This window comes from Poecilia mexicana, unplaced genomic scaffold (assembly GCF_051168715.1).
Source record: "Poecilia mexicana isolate PSO_F unplaced genomic scaffold, ASM5116871v1 scaffold_6, whole genome shotgun sequence".
Lineage (NCBI taxonomy): Eukaryota > Metazoa > Chordata > Actinopteri > Cyprinodontiformes > Poeciliidae > Poecilia > Poecilia mexicana.
Window position 1 is genome coordinate 9,571,726 of NW_028263375.1, and position 23,594 is coordinate 9,595,319.

Sequence of the window (23,594 nt, forward strand, 5' to 3'; positions counted from 1 at the left end):
CCTCTGCTGACTCCTCTCTTGTTTGTCCTCAGATTATGAGTCTCAGAGGAGCGGGACGGATTTTCTGCCTGCACCATTTTTTTCTCCCTCTCCCCCCAGCAGCCCACACCTTTCCTCTCCGCTTCTGCTGCCTATTACTCACCTCGGCTCTGCAGCATCTTCACATGAGTCCAGTAGAGCCGGTTCTGGTTCTGGTTCTGCTGGGGAACATCATGGTTCGAGCGGCGCCTAATTTACTGTGAGGAAAATGAGCGGAATGCGTCGCTTGGAATAAACAAATGGTCGCTACAGATTGCCAGGATTCATGGAGACAACACAAGACTGCGCCTGTCACAAAGTTGTACAAGGTAAGACCGGAGAGACTGAGCTTTCACCGGCTGTTCCTGGACCCATTTTGTAAAAACTGACATGTATCAACAAGGTCTGTGAAGCGATTCCCATGCCTTTACTGAAACTTACCCAGAACACGATAAAATACTCATCAATCAGTACTTGCTTCCTCTCGCTAACAGCTAAGACAGAAAATGTAATATAAACAGTCACTTTAGCGTTTAAACAAAAATATATTTTGTAATTTTAACGCCAATAATAACAGAAGATCTAGTCATTTCCATTTAAAGTAAACGTCAGGGCCGGTCCAAACCTTTTTGGGGCCCTAAGCAGATTTTCACTTATGGCCCCGTACCAACATGTCAACACCAGACGTTTTATCGTTCCTAATCTGCTGTTTGTGTATAACATCACTACTATTATTAGCATAATTTGTAATCAACTTACATCACACTGGTGTTATTATGGCTATTGATTTTAACCTTACAGAAGTAGCAAACAAAATATTTTATATTTGAGATGCAGAGTGGTACTTCAGTGTGCCATGTGTGTAACATATAAGTGAAGGTATCCACAAATGGAACTAGAATTTTTTAAAATCAATAATAAGGAATTATTTACTTAAAACACTCTCATATGTCATTCTGAAAAGTTGCTTGTAAGTTAGTTTTGTCTTATTTTTGGACTTGGTAAGATGAAATGTTTTTGCAGGGAGCCCACTCTGTTCTAATCACCTGGGGATTTCCTCACCACTGCTGCTCATGTTTTTAGAGTTTGCAACTAAAACAGTGTTTGTTTTGTATGCTGTTAATTGTTAAACTTTAAATTTTTGTTATGTTTCCTCCAGGGAAAGTCTGGGAGCGTCCCAGGAAAAAATGCCATTCTGGAGGAGAAATACATATGTTGTTGGTAAGACACATTTGCTTGTGTTTATTCTGTATTCTGACAGAAATATTCCTGATACGTAGAAATTGTTTGCTGTTATTTGGCTAAAAATTTTTAACTTGAAAAATGTAAAAAATATATGTAAAGGCTAGTTATAGGAGTGGGCGATAGAATTTTGTCATGATATTTTATGGTTCTATGGTGACAATGATAAAAATCATGATGAAAAACTACTTATTACGTATTTTTTTAGGTAACCGTAAGACACAGCAAGCATAGCACCTCTTGAAAAATGTTCACCATTATAAATTGACTTCTCCAGGATGCCACTTACTTAAAAAAAATTGATTTATATCTGCACACAATGTTGTGATCTGTGTAGTTATTTTGAAGTTTTTCTGTTTTAGTCTGTTCCCCTGTGAGTCTGTCTTCCTTGTTGATTGTTCCCAGCTGTGTCTCATTTCTTTGATTACCCTCCCAGTGTATTTAGTCCCACCTGTTCTTGTCGGATCCTCATCGTGTGTTTCTCTGTGCCATCGTGTGTTCATTGTGCTCCCCGTTGTTCTGTTCCGTGGATTATTGTCATCAAATCATCATCTTCACTTTATCCTGGCGTGCCTGCGTCTTCCCTCACCTGACCAAAACCCACAGATCATGACACACAAAACCTGTATCTAATCACATTTTCAAATTTACCTATATTTGTTTAACAAATAGTAAAAATATTATTTCCAATAATGTCAGTTTTTTTATATCATTAAAGGAAATTTATTGAGACAGCAATAATTCAAGATTTTCAAAGAAATTTTCACTATAATATTTTTTTCATGGTATGTTTGCCCAGAATTTCCACAAAAGAATAACTCAAATCAGTTAAAAACACTTTATTTATCCCAAACAGAAATTAAATAATTTCTGAGTTATAATATAACTCATATTAACCAGATCACCAGTAGCAGTCAGTCTTCCAGTAAATCTAAAGAAGCCTCTGACTGAAGACTGTAAATGTGGAATATTTTACAACAGGACCAGAAACTATCCACTTTGATTCCTCTGGGACAATTAAAATTATTCTTTTAAGACTTATCTTTTAATTCTTCTAGTTTTAGGAAGGAACTTTGAAGAAATAAAGTCAAAAATGTTTCCAGAAGCATTTATTGCATCATTTCACTGTGACCTGCTCAGACTTGCAGGCATCAAGGGAGTTTCTGTGGAAAAGAAGAGACAAAAATTACAAACAAACCTGAATTAACATAAACTGAATGCATATAAATGTATAGGAGTGAACAAGCGAAGCAGGTTTGTTAATAATTCATCATTGTAGTAACTGATAGCTGATCTCAGTCGATGTGTGAGATCATCTGTCTTGTTGCAGCTTGCTGCAGGTATGTTATACATAATTGAGCAACAGTTTAACCTCGTCTGGACACAGCAGGTTTATCTTGTGTGAAATGTTAGATAATGTTCGATAATTGTTTCTTTGTTTCTGACTGGGTTTGTTTACCGTTTAGACGTAATTAAATAAGATGCAGCATGATAATGCCACTTAAATGAACCTAGAGGGGAATGAATAGTTAACTTTTTACAGAGTTAGTGGGGTAAGATGGGCAGGTAGAGACAAGCTCAAGATGCCACAGGTATTTTCTCACCTTTGTGCTGCCAGATTACTGATGTAGGCCAAGTCATTGAGGCGTCATTTCCAGTGAAAACTGTTAGTGAGGCAAGCTTCATAAAAACTTCTAAGATAAAACAAAGTGTAATAGATCCATAGACATTACATCTCTTTTCTGGTTTGGTTTTCATGTCTCAGATGATCAAACAAAAAAATTCGTTAGTCTTGATAAATTCCAATTAATGACGTGAAACAAAACTGTGAGTGTTATTGGAAATGTTATTTTTACTATTTTCTCCCAATATGAGTTCCTTCAATCAATGGCCAGTTTTTATTTGACGACATGATAACCAGAATATTTTGAGCTTCATATTTGTTGGTCATGCACCAGATTAAAATTAATTGATTTTCCTCTCAGTTAGAGGGTTTATTGTGGTAAATTTGTTAAATAAAAGGGTTAAAAATGACTAATATTTGTCATATCTGCTGTGAATCTAACCCAGTTTTCCCATTAAAGTCTCTCTAGGGAGTAATTTCTCTTTATGAAAGTTCATCTCCAGATTTCTTAATCATCATCAGTTACAACAATATGCAAGATATTAAATAATAAATCAGTATGGAGCAAAACCACTGCTGTTCATAGCTGCTCCTATTATAAAGGATAAAATTACATCTAAAAATGCTCCATTGCTTTATGTGAGATGGTTCAAGAGCTGGAGGTGCGACTTAAGTTTTGAAGGACTGGAATATTAAAATAATTAATAAGCTGCTGGACAAACACATTTTTCTGATTCCTCCATGGAAACTGAGCTGCTGAATAATGTTTTATTCTTAAAGCATATGTTGAACTTTGTTAAAAAGTTTGGTAATTTGGGCCAGAAGGTTCCATAAATTCATCTTGGACATTAATATACTTTTCAATAAGCAATTAATCAATTAATCAGATGATAAATTAAAACAAGCTCAATTATTTCCATTTGCCAGATTGTTTTTCTCTCATCTCTCTTTCTACTAAAGATTGGATGACAAAAGTCTTTAGTTTGGTGGTTTGGTCTCAATTAGCCCATTTATTTGAAGGGTAACCTTGTTTACATTTGTTTTGTTTATTTATTTTGGATATCAAGCATATCTTACATTTCCAATGTGAAATAGATGAGACATTAAAGTTTACTGATATTTATTTAAAACAAGCTTTTATTTCTTGCTGAAAAGTTACTTGTAAGTTAGTTTGGTCTGATTTCAAGTTAATTAAGATATTTGCACTGGAAACTAGACCAAAAATACTTGGTAAGATTTTGTGGTTTTTGTCAAAAATCATCCAAAACAACAATATTATCATTAATCACAATAATTCAGGGACTATTTATTGTCCAACAAAATGTGTTATTGTGACAGACTCTAAATATGTTCACTGTAAATACTTGGTTCTCTGTGTAATTTCTGACAGTGTGTAAAAATATTAAACTTGTGCCCCTAGGTTTTGTACTTCAGGTTGTATCATTTGTCTCTAAAAGAATAACACTTCAAATCGATTAATCTGGTTATTAATTGATTAATCAGATAAAAATTGGCACATTTTAAAGATTTTTCATTGAACCAGGGAAGCATATTTTTATAAAATGTTAGAAATACATTAAAAGATTTAAGTAAATAAATAAATAAATTCCTTTTTTAAATGAGAAAATAAATGTTTTATTACCTAAAATGCAATAACAAAAATTTTCTTTGGTGAATTTGAGCTAAAACTATTTTAGAGTTTTAGGAAGAACATATTTCCAGATAAGTGTTTTCTTTTATCTTAAATACAAAATGTATACATATTTTATACAGTTTTGGCTTAATTTCTGCTCTGACTCTGTAACTGAATATGTTACTAAATTAGTTTGCAATTATTTCAATAACTGATTAATCGTGATTAATCGTTTAAGCCCTGAAAATACTAGTGTTTTGAATCAAACTATGCGTTTTGTGACTGCAGAGAAGGAACGCCACGTAAAAGCCAATGCACGAGAATACAATGAGAAGTTCTCGTACGCTGTAAGTGAAACCTTACAGTTGCTTCAGTCTTTGCTTTTGTCTTTACCCACAGCTGAAGATTTAATCTGTATTGTTTATGTTATTTTGTTGCAGAACAATCACATTAAAACTTCAAAATACAACGTCTTCACCTTCTTGCCCATCAACTTGTTTGAGCAGTTCCAGAGGGTGGCGAATGCTTACTTTGTTGTGCTGCTGATCCTCCAGGTAAGGCAGACCTTCTGCTCGTTAGTGGGGTACCACAAGGCTCAACTCTGGATCCCCTCCTATTTAATATCTACATGATAGCTCAGGTTATAACAAGAAAGAAGATTAGCTACCGTAACTACGCAGATGATACACAGATCTACATTATGATGTCACCAGGTGACTCTGAAGCCATCCAATCACAGAACAGATGATCAATGTGTTAATCTGCCAAAACTTAGGTTATAATCTTTGGACGTAAAGAGGAACAAGCTGGCACACAGTTTTAATTATTACAGCTGGAAACTAATGATCCAAAATCTGGGTGTGGCGATGGATTCAGACCTGAACCTTCAGAGCCACATAAAGATGGTTACAAAGTCGGCCTTCTAATACCTGGAGAACATTTCCAGGGTTAGAGGACTAATGTGTCATCGAGATCTAGAGAAACTCATTCATGTCTTTATCTTTAGTCGCATTGATTTCGTCACAGGTCTGCCTAAAACAATCAGTCTGATCCAGATGCTGCTGCTGGAGTTCTGACTAAAACCAGGAAGATAGAGAACATCACCCAGTTCTAGTCCTTACCCTGGATCTCTAGGTCTTGTATTTTAAAAATCAGTGAAGTTTCTTATCATTTGTCTCTAAAAGAATAACATGTAAAATACAGCATTAAATTAAAAGCCTCTAAACCTCTAAACTAACAACAGACTTAAAATACTGCTGTTACTTTATAAATCACTGAACGGCTTAGCACCACAATATCAACCTTCCAGACGTCTCAGTTCTTCTGGTTCTGGTTCTGGTTCTGCTCTGCATCCCCTGAACCAGAACCAAAGAAGCAGCATTCAGCTTCTATGCTCTACAAATCTGGAACAAACTTCCAGAAAACTGCAACACAGCCGAAACACTGAGTTCATTTAAACTAAAATCCCACCTGTTTAGAGTTCTTTTGATTAGTAGTGAGTTGAACATTTATCAACATATTTGATGTGAATTGATGATTTGAGTGATGATATTTGATGAAATGTAAAGTTTAATGCTTGTTTCATATTGGATGACTGAACTGTTTTTGTGATGTAAAGCACTTTGAACTGCCTTGTTGCTGAAATGTGTTTAGTTTATAAACTAAACTTGAGATTGGTTGAAACTCTTAAAACAGATTTTCTCTATAGTTAATCCCAGAAGTCTCGTCTCTGTCCTGGTTCACGACCATCGTGCCTTTGGTTTTGGTGCTGGTGATCACAGCTGTCAAAGATGCCACCGACGACTACGTAGGATTACGATTCCCCTCCTCACTCATTATTCATCAACCTCAAAACAATTGCTTTTATTTTAAAAAATAAATAAATCATCTTCTTTTTCAAATTTCAGTTTCGACACAAGAGCGATCGGCAAGTCAACAACCGCCAGTCTCAGGTTCTCATCAGAGGAAGGTACTTCTGGCTGATCCTGTCAGCAATTTTCAATAAAATCCCCAAACAAACAAACCCACTGATTGTGGATTTTATTTGTTTAAGTTTACAGAAGGAGAAATGGATGAACGTTCGAGTGGGAGACATCATCAAACTGGAGAATAATCAGTTTGTTGCTGTGAGTTAAATGCACAAACATTCGATTACTTCCAATTGGTTTTCCAATTACATTTACAAAACATTATTTATCATATTTGCATACATACGACTAGAAATAATTACGTTTATTTTTTGGAAACCCGTTATTATCCCTAATATAAAGAATCAATGTAATATGTTTTATTTAGCTTTTTGTTTTGTTTAAATAAGATTAATTTTATATATTCAGAAGCATTTGTCTGTAAAACTGCTGAATTTAATCAATTTAGTTCTGAGTTTTTTCACTTTTAAATGCCACAGTTTGTTTTAAAATTGGTTATTTTGTATGAAGTGAACAGGAATAATTAAATACAAACTAAATAAACGTATAAAAGGTGGTACGACTAATTTAAAAACATGTAAAAATTATTAAAATAACTAAGAATCCACTGAGTGAAATGATCAGTGCAGGTTTATTAAAAATAATTCTTTGCTGCCAAAGTTCCAGTAAAAATGTAATTTTCATAAAAATGTTGCAACATGTTTATATTGGGTGAAGTACCTAAAAAATGTACTTAAGTAAAAGTATCACTACTTCAACATATTTCTACTCAAGTAAAAGTAAAAAATATCCATCCAAGAGTAAAAATGTATTTTGGTAAAAATGTGACTCCAGTGGTGAGTAACTAACCAAATTATCAACCATTTAGTATTTAAAATTACATTAGACAGTTCAAAATATAAAGTTTTAACTAGCTACATTTACTGAAATTTCTTGGTATTTAATGACAAAAATGACAATAATTCATGTAAGTAGCAAACAATAAAATCAGGCCATTTTCCCCCCATATCTGTTTCTTTCAGTGGGTGAAAAAATCCAGAAATTTTACTCAAGAGGAAAAATACTTCACAATAAAATTTCTCAAGTAAAAGTAAAAAGCACAGCAAAAACACGCCTAAAGGTGAATTCTTTCTAAAACGTTACTCAAGTAGATGTGACTTATCTGGGTATCCCTGCAGGCCGACATCCTCCTCCTGTGCAGCAGTGAGCCTTATGGCCTTTGCTACATCGAGACAGCAGAGCTGGACGGGTGAGAGCTGCACCAGTTTTACTAAATATGATCAGAAAATCCAAACTGAGCTGGACCGACGTTTGTGTTTGTGAAGCGAAACTTACAGATTGTCGTTTTCCCTCCAACAGGGAAACAAATCTGAAAGTCCGCCAGGCCTTGAGTGTGACCTCAGATTTGGGAGACATTTCAAAACTGATGGACTTTGATGGTGAGATGCTGCAGAGTGTTTGCCCTGTTAATGCACACCTGTCACTTGTTTTGGGTTAAAAATGAGGGAAATTTTACGCTTCCCACTGAAAGCCGTCACAGCAGTCCAGCCTCCCTCACATTTTAACACAGGAAATCTATTCTCCCATATTAGCATTAATACGGTAAAATACAGATTTTACCGATATATGCAGTACAATGCACACACAGAATTATATATCTATATGTAGTAAAATTCTGTAGTTGTCATAATTTTACTAAATACGATAAAATCCGTATTCCTAAAAGTAATTTTTGTCCCAAAAAGTTACTCAAGTAAATGTAACTAGTTACATTCGCCGTTTTGATGAGTTACATTTACCATATTAATACATATATACAATAAAATTCTGTGCCTGCCATAATTTTACCATTTTTATACGGAAATGTTGAGGCACAGAAATGCTATATATATATATATATATATATTATGATACGTGAAGTTTACAGGACAATTTTAATACAGGAGGACGGAGGGAAAGACGGGTAGAATATGATACTTCCCCGACCAGAACACGAGACTTGGCCTGTATCTTAATGTTTTTGCGAGATCATTTCCTTTTGTTTTGTTGTTTCTCCTCAGGAGAAGTCATTTGTGAACCGCCGAACAACAAGCTGGATAAATTTACAGGAACGCTGCACTGGAGAGACAATAAATACTCTCTGGACAATGAAAAAATGCTCCTGCGCGGCTGTGTTCTCAGAAACACTGAGTGGTGCTTCGGCATGGTCATATTTGCTGGTATTATTAATCAATATTTAATGATTTCAGCCTCCGTATCGCTGAGCTTTGTCTCAATATTTGTTGTTTATCAGCTTTTTATTTCTGCTTTTATCAGGGCTGCAAACCAAGCTGATGCAGAACTGTGGGCGGACTAAATTCAAACGGACCAGCATCGACAAACTTATGAACACACTGGTTTTATGGGTGAAAAGTTGCTTTTCTTTGTATAAAACATTTTTGTTTTGTCGCTTTATTTTTTGAGAGTCAGATAAATGTTTTATTATAAAGTAAATGATAGTTAATCTTCTTTCCTTGTAAAAAATGTTGCTGTAAATCTGTGGTTACACCAACGGCTGACAGTCGTTATGATTAATGGCTGATATCCATCACCGCTGTATCTTTCCTCATTACAAGTTATGAAATAAGTTTGGTTTCTATCCTTCTGTTTATGCAGCGGAACCATTTTTAAAGTGAAATCAACTGAATAAAAGTGACATTAGGGTATCTGCTGCCTGTTTTTGACATTCTTTGACGGAGCGCGGTGGACGGAGTTCTGGAGAGCGTGACGTCAAACGGTCAATACTGTTTCTCTTTTCAGATTTTTGCCTTCCTCATCTGCATGGGAGTGATTTTGGCCATAGGAAACACCATTTGGGAGACTTGTGTGGGCAGAAAGTTTGAGCTGTTTCTACCATGGGACGAGTTTCAGAGCAGCGCCGTTTTTTCTGGCTTCCTCACCTTCTGGTCCTACATCATCATCCTCAACACTGTTGTCCCCATCTCCCTGTATGTCAGGTAAAAGCAAACAACCTGTTTTCCTTCTAGATGCTATAATTTATCAGCTCACTTATGACAGTTTGCAGAACACCACATGTTTTTTCTCACTCGTTCCTTCAGTGTGGAGGTCCTGCGGCTCGGTCACAGTTTCTTCATTAACTGGGACCAGAAGATGTACCACAACGCGAGCGACACGCCGGCCGAGGCTCGCACCACCACCCTGAACGAGGAGCTCGGACAGGTCGAGTTCATCTTTTCTGACAAGACCGGCACGCTGACGCAGAACATCATGGTGTTCAGCAAGTGCTCCATTAATGGGCAGACGTACGGTAGGAGTGAGGCTCTTTAATCTCACTAACAAATAAAAACAAGTGGCCATATCATTAAAAATAGACGTTAATATTTTTAAACATTGCAAAAACACAAAATTACACCAAGTATTTTTAGTCTAGTTTCTAGAGTTAATATCTTAGTTCGCTTGAAATAAAACAAAACGAACTTGAAAGTAACTTTTCAGCAAGAAATATGAGTTTTTTTTAAGTCAATAATTAATATTGATGAAAAAAGATTAGTTATAAGTGAAATAATCACCCAGTGGAACAAGACATTTTAACTTATAATATGGGAAAATGTCATGTTCCTCTGGCAGATTATTTCACTTAAATACTTGGTTCTGCATTCGAACCACACAGAGGATCTTACAGTTATAAACATTATGCCTGTCACAATATATCGGTCAATGATGAATTAAATCAAACTCAATAATTTCCATTTGGATGGTTTATCGTTTTTCTCTTTTCTCTCTTTCTTCCAAAAACTGGATGATAAGTTTTCAGTTTGGTGTTTTGGTCTCAACTAGCTGTTTTTTTAAAGGACAGTTTTATTTACAGAGACTTAATAGTTCATTTTATTTGTTGTTTATTTATTTTGGTTATTTAAAATGTCTTCTAATACTAAATGTCTATTAGAATTTAAATTTTATTAACTTTTGAGAATGTGTTTTTGTAATTTTTATTCCGTTCCATTATATCACTTGAAAATTGTCTCAAAACAATATTATCATTTATCGCAATAACTTCTGGGACTATTTACTATCCAGCAAAATTTGTTACTGTGACAGGCCTGCAAATATTCCTGTTTTAAAAAATGCAACAATAAAAGCACTTGTGTGGGTTTTTTTTTATTTATGAGCCGTTTGACTTTCTTATTCATTGATTGCAGGAAGATTAGTGCAACTAATTAAGTGAGATATAATTTAGTTAATGTCGATGGAAAAATATTTTCCATCTCCTGTTATTTATTTTGTAAATAAAAATCTGATTGTGTGAAATTAAACCACTGTAATGTTCATTCAACAGACAATCAAGAACCTTTTCAGGCTTATTTGGAGTTATTAAGTTTTGTCAATATGCTAAATGTTTGAATTTTTTCATTTTTTCTCAAGGTGATGTCTACGATGAATTCAACCAGAAGGTGGAAATTACAGAGGTATGTTAGACTTAACTCCTTTATGTTTATTTACTATTTATTTTAAAGTTATGTTCTTTCATAATTGCTTATGAAAAAATGGTACAGTCCTGTTAAAAAGCCTGTTTTATTAAAAAATAATTTCAGATCTTCAGTACAACTCAACTGAAAAAAACAAATCATTCACTAAAGAAATCTTCTACGGGGAGAAAATAGAAAATACATAAACGATTTGACTGCAGAAGTGTCCCGTTAACTTAGTAGTTTATTACAGCCAAATCTTCTTTGATTGTAGTTTCTCATCATGACACATCTTGACTTGAACATTTTTTCCCATCTATTTTTGGTCCAAATCTGTGATACTGTGAGAACATTTCCTTTGCACAACCTTATTCTGACTTTAGACTTCTTTTGTTGAGATTTTTTAAGCCGCTTTGATTCAATGTCATGCTGAAAGACGAAGTTCATCATAAAACTGACAGTTTTGTGCCATAGGTGTCTGGTATGGTGGCTCAGAAGGGTCGATAAAATACAAAAGCTGCAACAGATACTGTACCAACAAAAAGGACAACAACTTCTGAGGCGGTATTTGTTTGTATTTTAAATCTATATGCTAAATTTAGCTCATGTAGTTTAATCTACATTAAGTCATGTAGATTTCAGACCATAACTGAAGCTCTGTTTGGTCATAAAATGCCTTAACAGCTAAAAACTACGGTCTACAAATAACTGCAGTCTAACTTACCCACCTGATGAGTGGGCACTGGTGACAAATCCACTCTTCTTATCAAGACACCCACACCGTTCAGAATCACTGTTTTCACAAACCAAAGTGTCATCTGATGCTTCCAAATAAAAAAAAAAACTCTTCTTGATGTGCAGAGTAATAAAATTATGATTTTCTGCTGTGCATAAAGTTAAGGAAGTGATTTAACGTCCAGAAATCAAATATTTCACTAAATTGTGGCAGCAGCTTTTCAGGCTTTACTTGAGACTGTAAGTTATATTTGGATGTTTATCAATATATTTTTCTCTGCTCTGATATATTTTTGTTGTTGAGCTCATATCTCTATTTATTCAGTAATTAGGCAACAAAAATATATTTCAGTTAAAATATTGCTTAATTTGCCAATTATACGGCTTTCGAATACATATGTGGATGCAAGGCGACTGAAGATGGCTCCAAAAGCAGGAAGTGGACTATAGGGCAGGGCATTCTGGGTAAATACAACCAAAACAACGCTCAAGTCAAGAGCTAGCAGGAGAAACGGCTCGTCGTCTTTGGCCAAAGACAAAAGAGAAATCCTAAAACCGCAAAAATCTGACGCTACTCCATTTTTGTTTACATTTTGGGAAGAAGGAAGTTGCGCTCATCTCTTCTTCAGAAGTTTTCATGTTGTTTCCTTTAGTGGTTCTTGGTGCAGCGCCCCCACAGGCGAGGAAGGGAACAGGTTTTTCAAACAGTTTGGTTGGTTTCACATGGTGCAGTGTGAAAGCAAACTGCAGCAGCTGAAAATGTAACAAATGCTGCAATTTTGGCCCCAAATTGAACCAAGTCTGCCAGGCAACCAGGTGAAAACACTTAGTAACCCGTCTCAGTTTAGTTTATCCCATTGCTTCTCTAACAAATGTCATTTTTATTCCTGAAATAAGTTGACGATAACCGTCTGTATCCTCAGAAAACGGCGTGCGTAGACTTTTCCTTCAACCCGCTCTGCGACAAAGCCTTCAAGTTTTACGACTGCAGCCTGGTTGAAGCCGTCAAGCAGCAGGAATCTGCAGTGCAGGACTTCTTCAGACTGCTGGCTCTGTGCCACACCGTCATGCCAGAGGAGAAGAGTGAAGGTAAAGCTACACACACCTGTCACAGTTATATCGTCCAGGACATTTTCCTCTGATCACTATTTCTGTTTAAATGAAGGGAATCTGGTGTACCAGGCCCAGTCACCGGATGAGGGAGCGTTGGTAACCGCAGCACGAAACTTTGGGTTTATCTTCCGGGCTCGAACTCCAGAAACCATCACGCTTTGTGAGATGGGAAGAGCGGCTACCTACGAGCTGCTGGCCATACTGGACTTCAACAACGTGCGCAAGAGAATGAGTGTCATTGGTTAGGTCTTTACGTATAATAGCACTAGTAGTCAACATGACTCCACTTTTCTTTTTAGCAGACTGAAAGAAAATTGCTCGCTTTGTCTTTTATTACCTGTGACTTTTTGTCTACTTCACATGTGTTAAACTCAAGACCCAGGCCAAATTGACCCTTTGGACTCCAGAGAGACGCATAAATAACTTACCTTTAACTTAACAGTTGTGTGCTTAAATATTATTGTATCGATCAAATTAAAGCAGGTTTTATCTGCCAAATTGCACCAGTTTCTCAAGCTTTTTGCGATCATGAAAAATCAACAGATTCCCCCGAATGAAGGATGAGGCTTTACTGATGAACAGTGAGATTTAACGGAAATAAAACCCTAGTTTCACAATAAGAGCTGTATGTACACACAAAAAGAAACACACTCTTACAACCATAACATTCATACCATAAAAAAACTAAAAATATCTGATATAATCTTAAAACTGATTTAAGTTTTAAATCAGTTTTAAGATTTAAAACTTAAAACTTTTTAAGTTTTTGTATACAATGAAACACATTCACAGTTTTAGACGTTCAATGCTGAAGACATACTTGTTTACAACATAAACATGCAGTTTAATGGGTTTTATCAATAAATTCTGGCACAAGCGGCCCTTTAAGAACGTTCACGACCGTGAGACGGCCTAAAATGAAAATGAATTTGACATTCCTGATCTACTTATTTGTTGTCCTAGCTTATGTGATTTTTAAAGCCCTTTTTTTTGTTGCTTGGTTTGTTTTCTGATCCAGTGAGGAATCCCCAAGGTCAGATTAAACTGTACTGCAAAGGAGCCGACACGATCATCTTTGACCGCCTGGATCCGTCCAGCGAAGACCTCATGTACGCTACCTCAGAACACCTCAGTGTGAGTTTTACTTCAGCGATTCAAGGAGAACTATCATGCAAAATTCACATTTTGTATGTTTTTATGCTTCCGTTTGGGTCTCTGCTGCTTCTAAAACCAGCAGTAGCGCTTAAAAAACACTCAGATGTTTTTTAGGCAATAATTTAATATTTTTTGGTGTCTGGAAGATGAGCCATTTCAAAAACCCTCAGAATGTCAGCACCTAGAAACCCCAGCTTAGCCCAGCTTGTTACCTAGCAACCCCAGCAGAATTCCACCTGTTATTTAGCAACCCAAGCTGAACTCCAGCATGTTTGGTCAGCGGAATTTACTGCTGGAAACGACAGGTGTTGTTTTGTTGTTGACTTACCATTCAGAAACCACTTGCTGCATTCTTGTTGGTTGTGCAGGAGGCTCCACTTCTGCTTTTCAAAGATGTACAGTTGAATAATTGTGCATCTGTTTCTTGCCATTTTCACATGAGTGTTTTATTTTAATTTATGTGTTTATTTATTTGATCTGACTCATTATTTTAGCCAGGATGACGTACCATCATTTTAACATGCAAAAAAAATATTTATAAACCTGAAAAAGAAGCATCCAAAGGGTTATAGATTATGGATTATAGTCTGACTCAACAGATTTAAGTGACAAGATGCATCTGTGTACTTTGAGTTCTCCTGCAGCAGCTGAACTAAACTGGATCTATGTGGGGTTTTTTTTAAACATTTTTCTTAATTTACACCTGTCCAGATTGTATTACCATTTTGACTAAAGAACACAAAAGAGCAGTGCTGCAGCTTTGATTGCTTTTTAAAAACTCAAGTGTTCTGCTTGATTAGCTGACTGACTTTTTAAACTTTCTCCAGAGCTGTTGATTGTGTTAATTTCCTCACAGGAATTTGCAGGAGAAGGGCTTCGAACTCTAGCTCTTGCCTACAAAGACCTCAGTGAAGAATATTATCAGATGTGGCAGAAGAAGCTTCACTACGTGAGCACTGTGATTGAGAATCGTGAAGAGCAGCTGGCTGCTCTCTACGAGGAAGTCGAGCAAGGCATGAAGGTAAAACTGGCGTCCTTTTTGTTTGCACTGTTGAAGCGCTGAATCTTACCTAACAGCTGCAGACTGACTTCTGACTTGGTTCAAGCTTCTTGGAGCCACAGCGATAGAGGACAAACTTCAAGAAGGAGTTCCGGAGACAATCGCCTGTCTGAATCTAGCCGACATCAAGATCTGGGTCCTAACAGGGGACAAGCTAGGTAGCTAACAAGTGAAGAAATCTGGATGATGAGTAACTGCTAACATGCTGTGGGGAGTTTCAGATCTGTGAACTGTGTTGTTCTAGAGACGGCGATGAGCATCGGTTACTCCTGCAACATGCTGCGGGACGACATGAATGAGGTGTTTGTCATCTCTGGGCTCACGCAGCTGGAGGTGCAGCAGCAGCTCAGGTAAACGCACCGCGTTAACGCAACGGTTTTCAGCCTGTCGCACTAACGGGCTGAAATAAGATTACTATTGTTATAATAAAATTACTTGAGTAATAAAAGAGATTGTGAAATGTCACTACTCTTGGAAAAAAAATTCAGGATTTTCTACCCAGTGAAGGAAAAACAAACATGTTTTAGCCAAAAATTCACCAGACACAGATATACAACTGCAGAGTTCCTGTTAAAGTTTTATAAGTTTTTTACTGAAAGAAACTGATTTGGAAAAATTTTCTTTGGCCTGATTTTGTTATTTTTTGTTACTTATTAAATTATTGTACGTTTTTTCCTTTTTTCTAGCAATAAGTTAATGTTTTCTGATGTCTGGAGAACGAGCCGGTTCAAAAGCATCCAGAATCTAACATCACAAATCTGCAGGAACTGCATTGTTACCTAGCAGTCCCAGCAACCCAAGTGGAACTCCAACACGTTTGCCCAGCTGTTTCTACCTCTGTACAATGGCTACTGGAAAAGTCAAGTGTTTTCTTGTTGACTTACCATCCAGAAACCACTTGTTGCACTCTCTTGTTGGCTGTGCAGGAGGTGCTATTAATGCTTTTCAAAGATAGACAGTTGTATAATTGCGCATCTGTTTGCAGCCATTTTCACGGGCAAGTGTAAACGTTGAGTCGGGCGGCTGGGCAGCAGCAGCTTATTTAGACTTGAAGAGACAAGAGGCCCTAAAAAGAGCTCATTTTAAAAGGAGCTCAAAACTAAAATGTCATTGTGTTAGAGTGATTTTGTAATGTAATAAACCTGTTTTTTATAGGCCTACCATGTTGAAGCAAGCATAGTAGGTCTGTCCTCTCTCCTTAGGAACGCTAAGGACAACATCCTCGGCCTGAGCCGGATGAGCAGCACAGGAGACGTCGAGAAAGACGACATGTTGGCAGAAGATTCAGTGTTTGAAGAAACGATTATTTCCGAGTATGCCTTGGTCATCAGTGGTCACAGTCTGGTGAGACGTAATCAGTTTGGCTTTTTTTTTTTTTTTTCATTTTGTTTTGGGCACAGCAGGTGTTACACCATTAACCATAAACACCTTAGATGGGTAGTAACTAGTTACATTTACTCAATTACATTTACTTGAATAACTTTTTTGAAGAAATTTACTTTTTGGAGTATTTTTACTTCTGCTCAAGTAATTTTATTACGAAGTATCTCTACTCTTACTAGAGTAACATTTCTGTATTTTCTACCCACTGAATGAAAAACAAACATGTTTTAACCCAACATTCACCAAACACAGACACACACCTGCCGTTTTTGTTAAAGTTTTATAAATTTTCTTTTGCCTGATTTTGTTATTTTTTTGTTACTTATATGAATTATTGTCATTTTCATCCTTAAAATAAAATTTCCACTTAACTTTATACTTTGGTCTGTCTGATGATGTCATTTTAAATATTAAATGATTGATAATTTTATCAGTTACTGAGGACTTGAGTTGACTTTTTACCAAATTCTTTTTACTCGAGTAAAAACTTGTTCAAGTGGTGCTACTCTTACTTACTCTGGTTGTCTTTCTGCTGAATGTTGCATCTCTCTTCTCCTGCTGCCGACTAAATAAAGTCTAATTAGCAGAAAGCTGCTGGCCTGCTGACGGCCATCGGCTTCGTTACGGGTTTTCATTAACATCCATTTCCTCACCGCCTGCAGCCGGATGGGAAACTTTTTACCACTGCTGCCTCAGCAGGGCCGTTTCTTCAGCGCCGCCGTGGGACGGTGTGTTAATCAGGTGATGTATGTGTTCGGCCCGCAGGCTCACGCGCTGGAGCCCCAGCTGGAGCACACGCTGCTGGATCTGGCCTGTTTGTGTAAAACGGTCATCTGCTGTCGGGTCACGCCGATGCAGAAAGCTCAGGTGGTGGAGCTGGTGAAGAGGCACAAGATGGCCGTCACGCTGGCCGTGGGGGACGGCGCCAACGACGTCAGCATGATCAAAAGTGAGTAAAGGCCGGTGCCGATGGTCCAAAATTAAAACTTTTGTTTTGACCTTCTCGCTTTGTTTTCTGAAAAATACAGGAGAGGATTATTAAGAATCTGACTTTAATCTCAGGTTTTTTTTACTTTAATCTCTGAATTTTGACTGTTTTGATTTTAAGCTTTGGAGATCAAAAGTCAGAATTCTTAAAAAACATTTTCCCATATTTTAAGTGAAATAATCTGCCAGTGGAACTAGTATTTTTTCATCAGTATTAAGGAGTTGTTGATTTAAAACAAGCTCCTAAATCTTGCTAAAAAAAGTTACTATTAAGTTACAGTAATTTTGTCTTATTTCAAGTGCACTATGATATTTGTACTAAAATTAGACCAAAATTACTTGGTAAGATTTTATGTTTTTGCAGTGTCTGATAATTCATTATTCATATTTCACTAAAACCAGGCAAACCAATCAAACTACAAACCAACAGACAATTAATAAAACAACGTCTTTGCTTTTATTAATAATTAGTGAAAATGTGCAAACATTTTATGACTTGAACATGTTATAATCTCATTATGTGTTCCAACGGTTTTATTAAAAGCAGTCCTACATTGTGTGTCCCCAGTTGTAGGAGTGAGCTTTTTAATCCTAAATATTGCCTTTAATATGTGTGATATTCCACGTTATGACCCACATTATGCTTTTCCTTGTGCTGCGTCAGCCGCCCACATCGGCGTGGGCATCAGCGGACAGGAGGGGATGCAAGCTGTTCTGGCCTCAGATTACTCCTTCGCTCAGTTTCGGTACCTGCAGAGGCTGCTGCTGGTGCACGGGCGCTGGTCCTACTTCCGAATGTGTAACTTCCTGGCCTACTTCTTCTACAAGAACTTTGCCTTCACACTGGTCCACTTCTGGTACGGCTTCTTCTGTGGTTTCTCAGCACAGGTGAGAAAACTGCCGTTTACATCAAAATATATGACCAGTTTTATTTAAAAAAATTTATTTAATCTCCTTTTTCCCTCAGACTGTGTATGACCAGTGGTTCATAACCCTCTTCAATATTGTTTATACATCGCTACCAGTTCTGGCAATGGGACTTTTTGATCAGGTATTTTTAGAAAACATGGAATAAATAATAAACATAAACTTCCATATGATAGTATCCTACTGTAATGGAAGATAAATACATTTTACAGTGGTTTCCATACAAGTTGAAGGTGCTGTATATCTTAAGGCAGGGATGTCCAAATGTGGGCCGGGGGTCACTGTTGGACAACGGTTCTTGTTGCTGAAAATATAATCAACTTGAGAAATGTTTTCTTTTTTTATTTGGCAAACTTGTAGAACTCCTTTTGTTTAGTTTGTTTAGAAAATACAAACTGCTAATTTAATTAAAACATTGTTAATTTCGCTGGTAAAAATAAAAAGGAGATTTTTTTTCTGCATTTTTAATGAAAAGGAAAGGTATTGAAATGTTCTGGTTCCTAGAGTACTTGCAGTTTGACATTTTTGGCCTTCATGCCAAAAAGTTTGGACACCCCTGGCTTAAGCTGCGCCTTTTTGAATTAAAAAAAATTATGTCCACAGTTTGTCAACTTCCTAATTCTTCTAAAACTTTTGTCTTTTCAAGACACTGTCAGGCCATCCAGGTGAATATTGGGTTATGCTGCCCTGTTTTACTGTTTTAAATAACAAACCTCCTTGATATTTAAAATATATAACCTCACCACAATAAATGTAACTAATCTGAACCCATATGCTACAACTAATACTAATTTACTCACTATGTGTTATCTCCAACTAACCATTTGTCTTGCTAACCCTGTAGGTATTAGACTGTAGTAATCAGGAACTGCTTAACTTATCTAATTACCAACTTATTTCTGCCAGGACGTCAACGACCAGAACAGCCTTCGCTACCCGAGCCTTTACAAACCGGGCCAACAGAACCTGCTCTTCAACAAACGGCAGTTCTTCCTCTGCACGCTGCAAGGCATGGTGACATCCTTCCTGCTTTTCTTTATTCCCTACGGAGCGTTCTCCGTCATGCTGAAGGACGACGGCTCCGACTTCTCCGACCAGCAGGCGTTTGCTGTCACCATAGCAACGACATTAGTCATTGTTGTGAGTGTTCAGGTGAGTCTCTGTTAGTGTTATAATAATAACCATCACTGTACATTAAAGGGGATTTTGCACATTTTTATATTTCCATTTGGATTTCTACTCCTTCTACAAATGGCCCAATTAGAAAAAACACCCAGCTGTTTTTGAGCAATAATTTAATGTTTTTTGGTGTCTGAAAAATAAGCCGTTTCAAAAGCCTTCCAAATGTAACTTCACATATCAGGACCTAGCAACCCCAGCCCGTTATCTAGCAACCCCAGTGGAGTTCCGCCCGTCACCTAGCAGCGTCCCAAACAGAGCTCCGGTCCATCCTGTTTGGCAGTCCTGCTGCTGGAAAAGTTGGACTTACCATCTACCATAACTTCTTTGAAGAATTTTCCCTTTGGGATCAATAAAGTATTTTCAAATTATATTGAACTGAATCTGTTGGCAGCCATTTTCATGTGTGAGTGTAACTGTTGAGTTGGCCAGAAGCAACTTATTTGGATTTAAAGTGACAAGAGGCCCTAAAGCAGCTCAAAATAGGCCAACTGAGCAGGCTAAAATCTCACTATTTAAGAAAAAATGTTTTGTATCGCTCATAGATCTATCCTAACCTCTTAAATGTGTGATGTCTTTGTTATTAGATTGGACTGGATACACACTACTGGACCGCAGTCAATCATCTGTTCATGTGGGGCAGCCTGATCGTGTATTTTGCCATTCTGTTTGCAATGCAAAGTGACGGCCTGTTTGGCATCTTTCCGAGTAATTTCCCATTTATTGGTGAGTTTGGCTCAATACGATTAAAAACAAAAGACTGGTGGAAACGAAGCAGAAGGAATTTCATATTGCTGTTTTTCCACAGGCACGGCTCGTAACTGTCTCTCGGAGAAGAGCGTGTGGTTGGTCATCCTGCTCACCACTGTGGTGTGCATTTTGCCTGGCTTAGTCGTGAGCTTCCTGAGAGTCGACCTCTTCCCAACTCTAACAGACAAGGTGCAGGAACAGTGAGGGTTTCTACACAGTCAGTATAGAATATGCTGTAAAATCTGACCATCTTAGGGGAATTAAGAGATCGCTGGTTTGTCTTCACAGGTTCGTCATTTGCAGCAGTCCAGAAAGAAACAAAGGCCTCAGGAACAGAACCTGAGGCGAGTCCGCCGGACCAGTTCCCGCCGCTCTGCCTACGCCTTCTCCCACCAGCAAGGCTATGGAGAGCTGATCACCTCAGGCAAAAACATGAGAGTGAGCACACTATCCTCCACTCACTCCCTGGAAAGAATAGCACAGAGCTCCAGCTGGATAGAAAATATACTGAAGAGGAAGAACGAAGTCTCAGCAGAACCAGCAGAGAGCCATAAAGCAGACAGGCTGAAGTAACACGAAAGGATTCAAGTGCCTAACCAGAGTATTAGCACCCATTTCAACTTCTCATATTTTTGTTATGTTACAAGTACAAACTTTAATTTTAGTAGGATTTTATATTGTTGGCCAAAAGCCAAGGTGGAAGGAAATTTATATGCGTCATTATTAAAACGTTTTACAAATAAAAGTCTGGAACAGTTTGGCATGTATTTCTATACAGTCAACACCATAGATTATAACCTTTTGTTGCAATCACAGGTCCAAGTCTTTTGGAGCATATTACTACCAGCCTTGAGATTGAAATTTTTGACTGTTGTTCCTTGCAAAATAATTGAAGTGGACTGAGAGCATCAATCCAATAGACAGTTCTAACATACGAGCATGCTTTCATTTAAGATATTACATTGTTTTTCTAAAGGTTTTCCTGAAGTTGAGTTGAGTAGAAAGGGATCACATAGTAGATCAAAAACTGTAGAAATGTTACATGAAATTCATAAAGGATGCATTTTTGTGTGCTTAACTACATACTGTTAGACTACAAAATTCAAGTGTATTATGTACGCTTGTGTTTTTCCAAAATCCTGTAAGTTTGTTTTGTAATTTCTGGAGTATTTTGACTTGTTGATTGGATGAAAGCGATTTGTCTGGCAGTAGGGTTCATTTCTATACGGTTTAGGTTTTGATTATAGCTGTTTGGAGTGAAAAAGTTATGACATTTTTTGGCCTTCTTGGTGTTCCGTACATGAAGAGCAGGAGCGTCATAGTGGACCACATTTAGCAACTAAGTGTGAGATATACACTCAACAGCGCCGGTTATTGCTTACATACGTAATCCTTCTTTCTTTGCCTCAGGTCCAGCAGGTTGACTTCACAACAAACACACTCAGGTTCACCGTATTTACTCTAACAAAAGAGAAAATAAAGTTGGTGGTTAATCTCAGTCCAGCAGCTTCTGAGCCTATAGATAAAATAAAATAAATTACCCTTAACAAACTAATGGTTCTCAGTGAGGAGCTGACAGCAGATAACAGTAATAGAATTAAACACAGTCAAAATGCACATTACTTATGGTAATGACAGTCAAAAAACATACAAAATATGGCAAAATTGTACATTAAACCCTGTATGTGACTAAATTAGTCTAAAATATGTGTTAAAATTGAATACTTGCAGAGAAAAAAGCAGAGCTGAACCTAATAAATACCGCAGTTACAGAACGTCAACAGAAAAAAAAAAGGGTGCCAAACTGTCAGTTACCGGTTGCCATGGTAACCACCAACCGTCACTCTGGCTGGGCTGGGCAATATGGACTTAAAGTTACATCACAATATTATGTGGTACTATTCCAATAATGATAAAAGTGATCATAAAAACTCTTTCTTAGTTATTTCTTATCTAACTGTAGCACAATGACCTGACCATGGCAGAGAAATTATAGCGCCACAAATGCAAATAATGCTCTTAAAAAACAATATCAGTTTTTTAATATGCTTCTTTAGGACATCAATCAAGAGCTGTTGCCTTGCAGCAAGAAGGTTCTGGGTTCGATTCCCAGCCCGGGTCTTTCTGCATGGAGTTTGCATGTTCTCCCTGTGCATGTGTGGGTTTTCTCCGGGTACTCCGGTTTCCTCCCACAGTCCAAAAACATTGGCCTCTCCAAATTGCCCCTAGGTGTGAGTGTGTGTTTGCATGGTTGTGTGTTTCTGTGTTGCCCTGCGACAGACTGGCGACCTGTCCAGGATGACCGCCTCTCACCCGGAACGTTAGCTGGAGAGGCACCAGCACCTCCTGACCCCACTGAGGGACAAGGGTGTAAAGAAGATGGATGGATGGACGGATGGATGGAGGACATGAATCACATAAAGGAGTGTGATTTGTATCTCTAAACTACACACAGTAACTGCATTTAATTATATATTTAAATGTATTGATATTTACTGGTATTATAATTGAACAAACAGTGGAGAAAACAGTGAAAATAACAATCCTGACAGTTTTGAGAGATTTTAAACATTACCTGGAATTTATGGTGATGACAATAAATCAGAATTCTCATCATGAAAAAAATTATCACGATAAATGATAAACGATACAATGGCTCTTTTTATCTTTTAAGTTTTGGAGTCCTTGCTCTTACAACATATACCTCTATTAATTACACATTAGTTAACTCTGTTAACTAATTATGTAATTTCTGGATCAAATTAAAAGTGGCCACAATATTTTCTTATGTTTCTCGTTCACATGAAATACATTTAAGTTTGTTGTTGTAATGTAAGAAAATGTAAAAAAAAAAAATCCAAAAGGTTTGAATACTGCAGTGACATACTTTATATTTGCATGGATCTGACAAACCAAGCACAAACTGAGTTTTTTTTATTATTTGGGTAAATTGAAGCTCAAATGGTTACAAAGCATACCTCATTTTTTAGTACTGTGAATCGTGTCAAGGGTTTGGTGAAACCAGAAAGTCTGGGGGAATTTCTGGGTCCCTGCACAATCTGGAATTTGAGTTTAGTATTTTCCAGATCTGGACAAGAATTAAAAAAAATAAATAATAGAGAAAAATAGTATGACGTATTGTTGCTTCCTTGTGTCCTACCTTCTTTCTTCATTTTTTAAAATCCATCCTTGGTTTGTTCCTTATTTGTTCTTTTAGTTCTTTGTTCCTGTTTTACCATATGTGGAAGAGTAAAAAAGAAATTAACACCATAATTCCCAGCCCCTCAATATTAAAAAATAGTTTTGATTAGTTTAGTGAATTAAACAGCCCAGAAGGCAAAACCCATATAGAGGTTTTCACAAATTGAAACTTGTCTTAAAAAAATAATATTGC

The 23,594-nt window shown here is 37.0% G+C and overlaps 1 protein-coding gene across 2 annotated transcripts; it reads left to right on the forward strand.

Moving 5' to 3' along the window:
* On the forward strand, positions 1-23,328 carry atp8b4 (ATPase phospholipid transporting 8B4). Of its 2 annotated transcripts, none has more exons than XM_088006201.1 (28): positions 1-347; positions 1,178-1,239; positions 4,806-4,864; positions 4,958-5,071; positions 6,226-6,324; positions 6,425-6,486; positions 6,571-6,643; positions 7,624-7,694; positions 7,805-7,884; positions 8,506-8,664; positions 8,762-8,850; positions 9,245-9,441; positions 9,544-9,752; positions 10,868-10,911; positions 12,570-12,735; positions 12,812-13,000; positions 13,778-13,893; positions 14,771-14,935; positions 15,021-15,132; positions 15,219-15,324; positions 16,177-16,318; positions 17,123-17,306; positions 18,009-18,232; positions 18,312-18,395; positions 18,918-18,936; positions 19,178-19,423; positions 20,038-20,176; positions 20,259-20,389. In XM_088006201.1, exons 2-27 carry the CDS (start codon positions 1,206-1,208, stop codon positions 20,133-20,135), a joined length of 3,141 nt encoding a protein of 1,046 aa, XP_087862327.1. In that variant the 5' UTR covers positions 1-347; positions 1,178-1,205; the 3' UTR covers positions 20,136-20,176; positions 20,259-20,389. The 2 variants fall into 2 exon arrangements, with proteins under 2 accessions (XP_087862327.1, XP_014866919.2); XM_015011433.2 differs by lacking the exon at positions 18,918-18,936 and adding an exon at positions 20,489-23,328 and having other exon boundaries at positions 5-347.
* The last annotated feature ends 266 nt before the right edge of the window (positions 23,329-23,594 follow it).

Bases quoted from the DNA above. Each gene is read 5' to 3' on its own strand.
- atp8b4 (XM_015011433.2), top strand. From the start codon at position 1,206: ATGCCATTCTGGAGGAGAAATACATATGTTGTTG. The intron at 13,001-13,777 runs GTTAGGTCTTTA...TTTCTGATCCAG, and splicing joins CAAGAGAATGAGTGTCATTG to TGAGGAATCCCCAAGGTCAG. The intron at 15,133-15,218 runs GTAGCTAACAAG...GTGTTGTTCTAG, and splicing joins CCTAACAGGGGACAAGCTAG to AGACGGCGATGAGCATCGGT.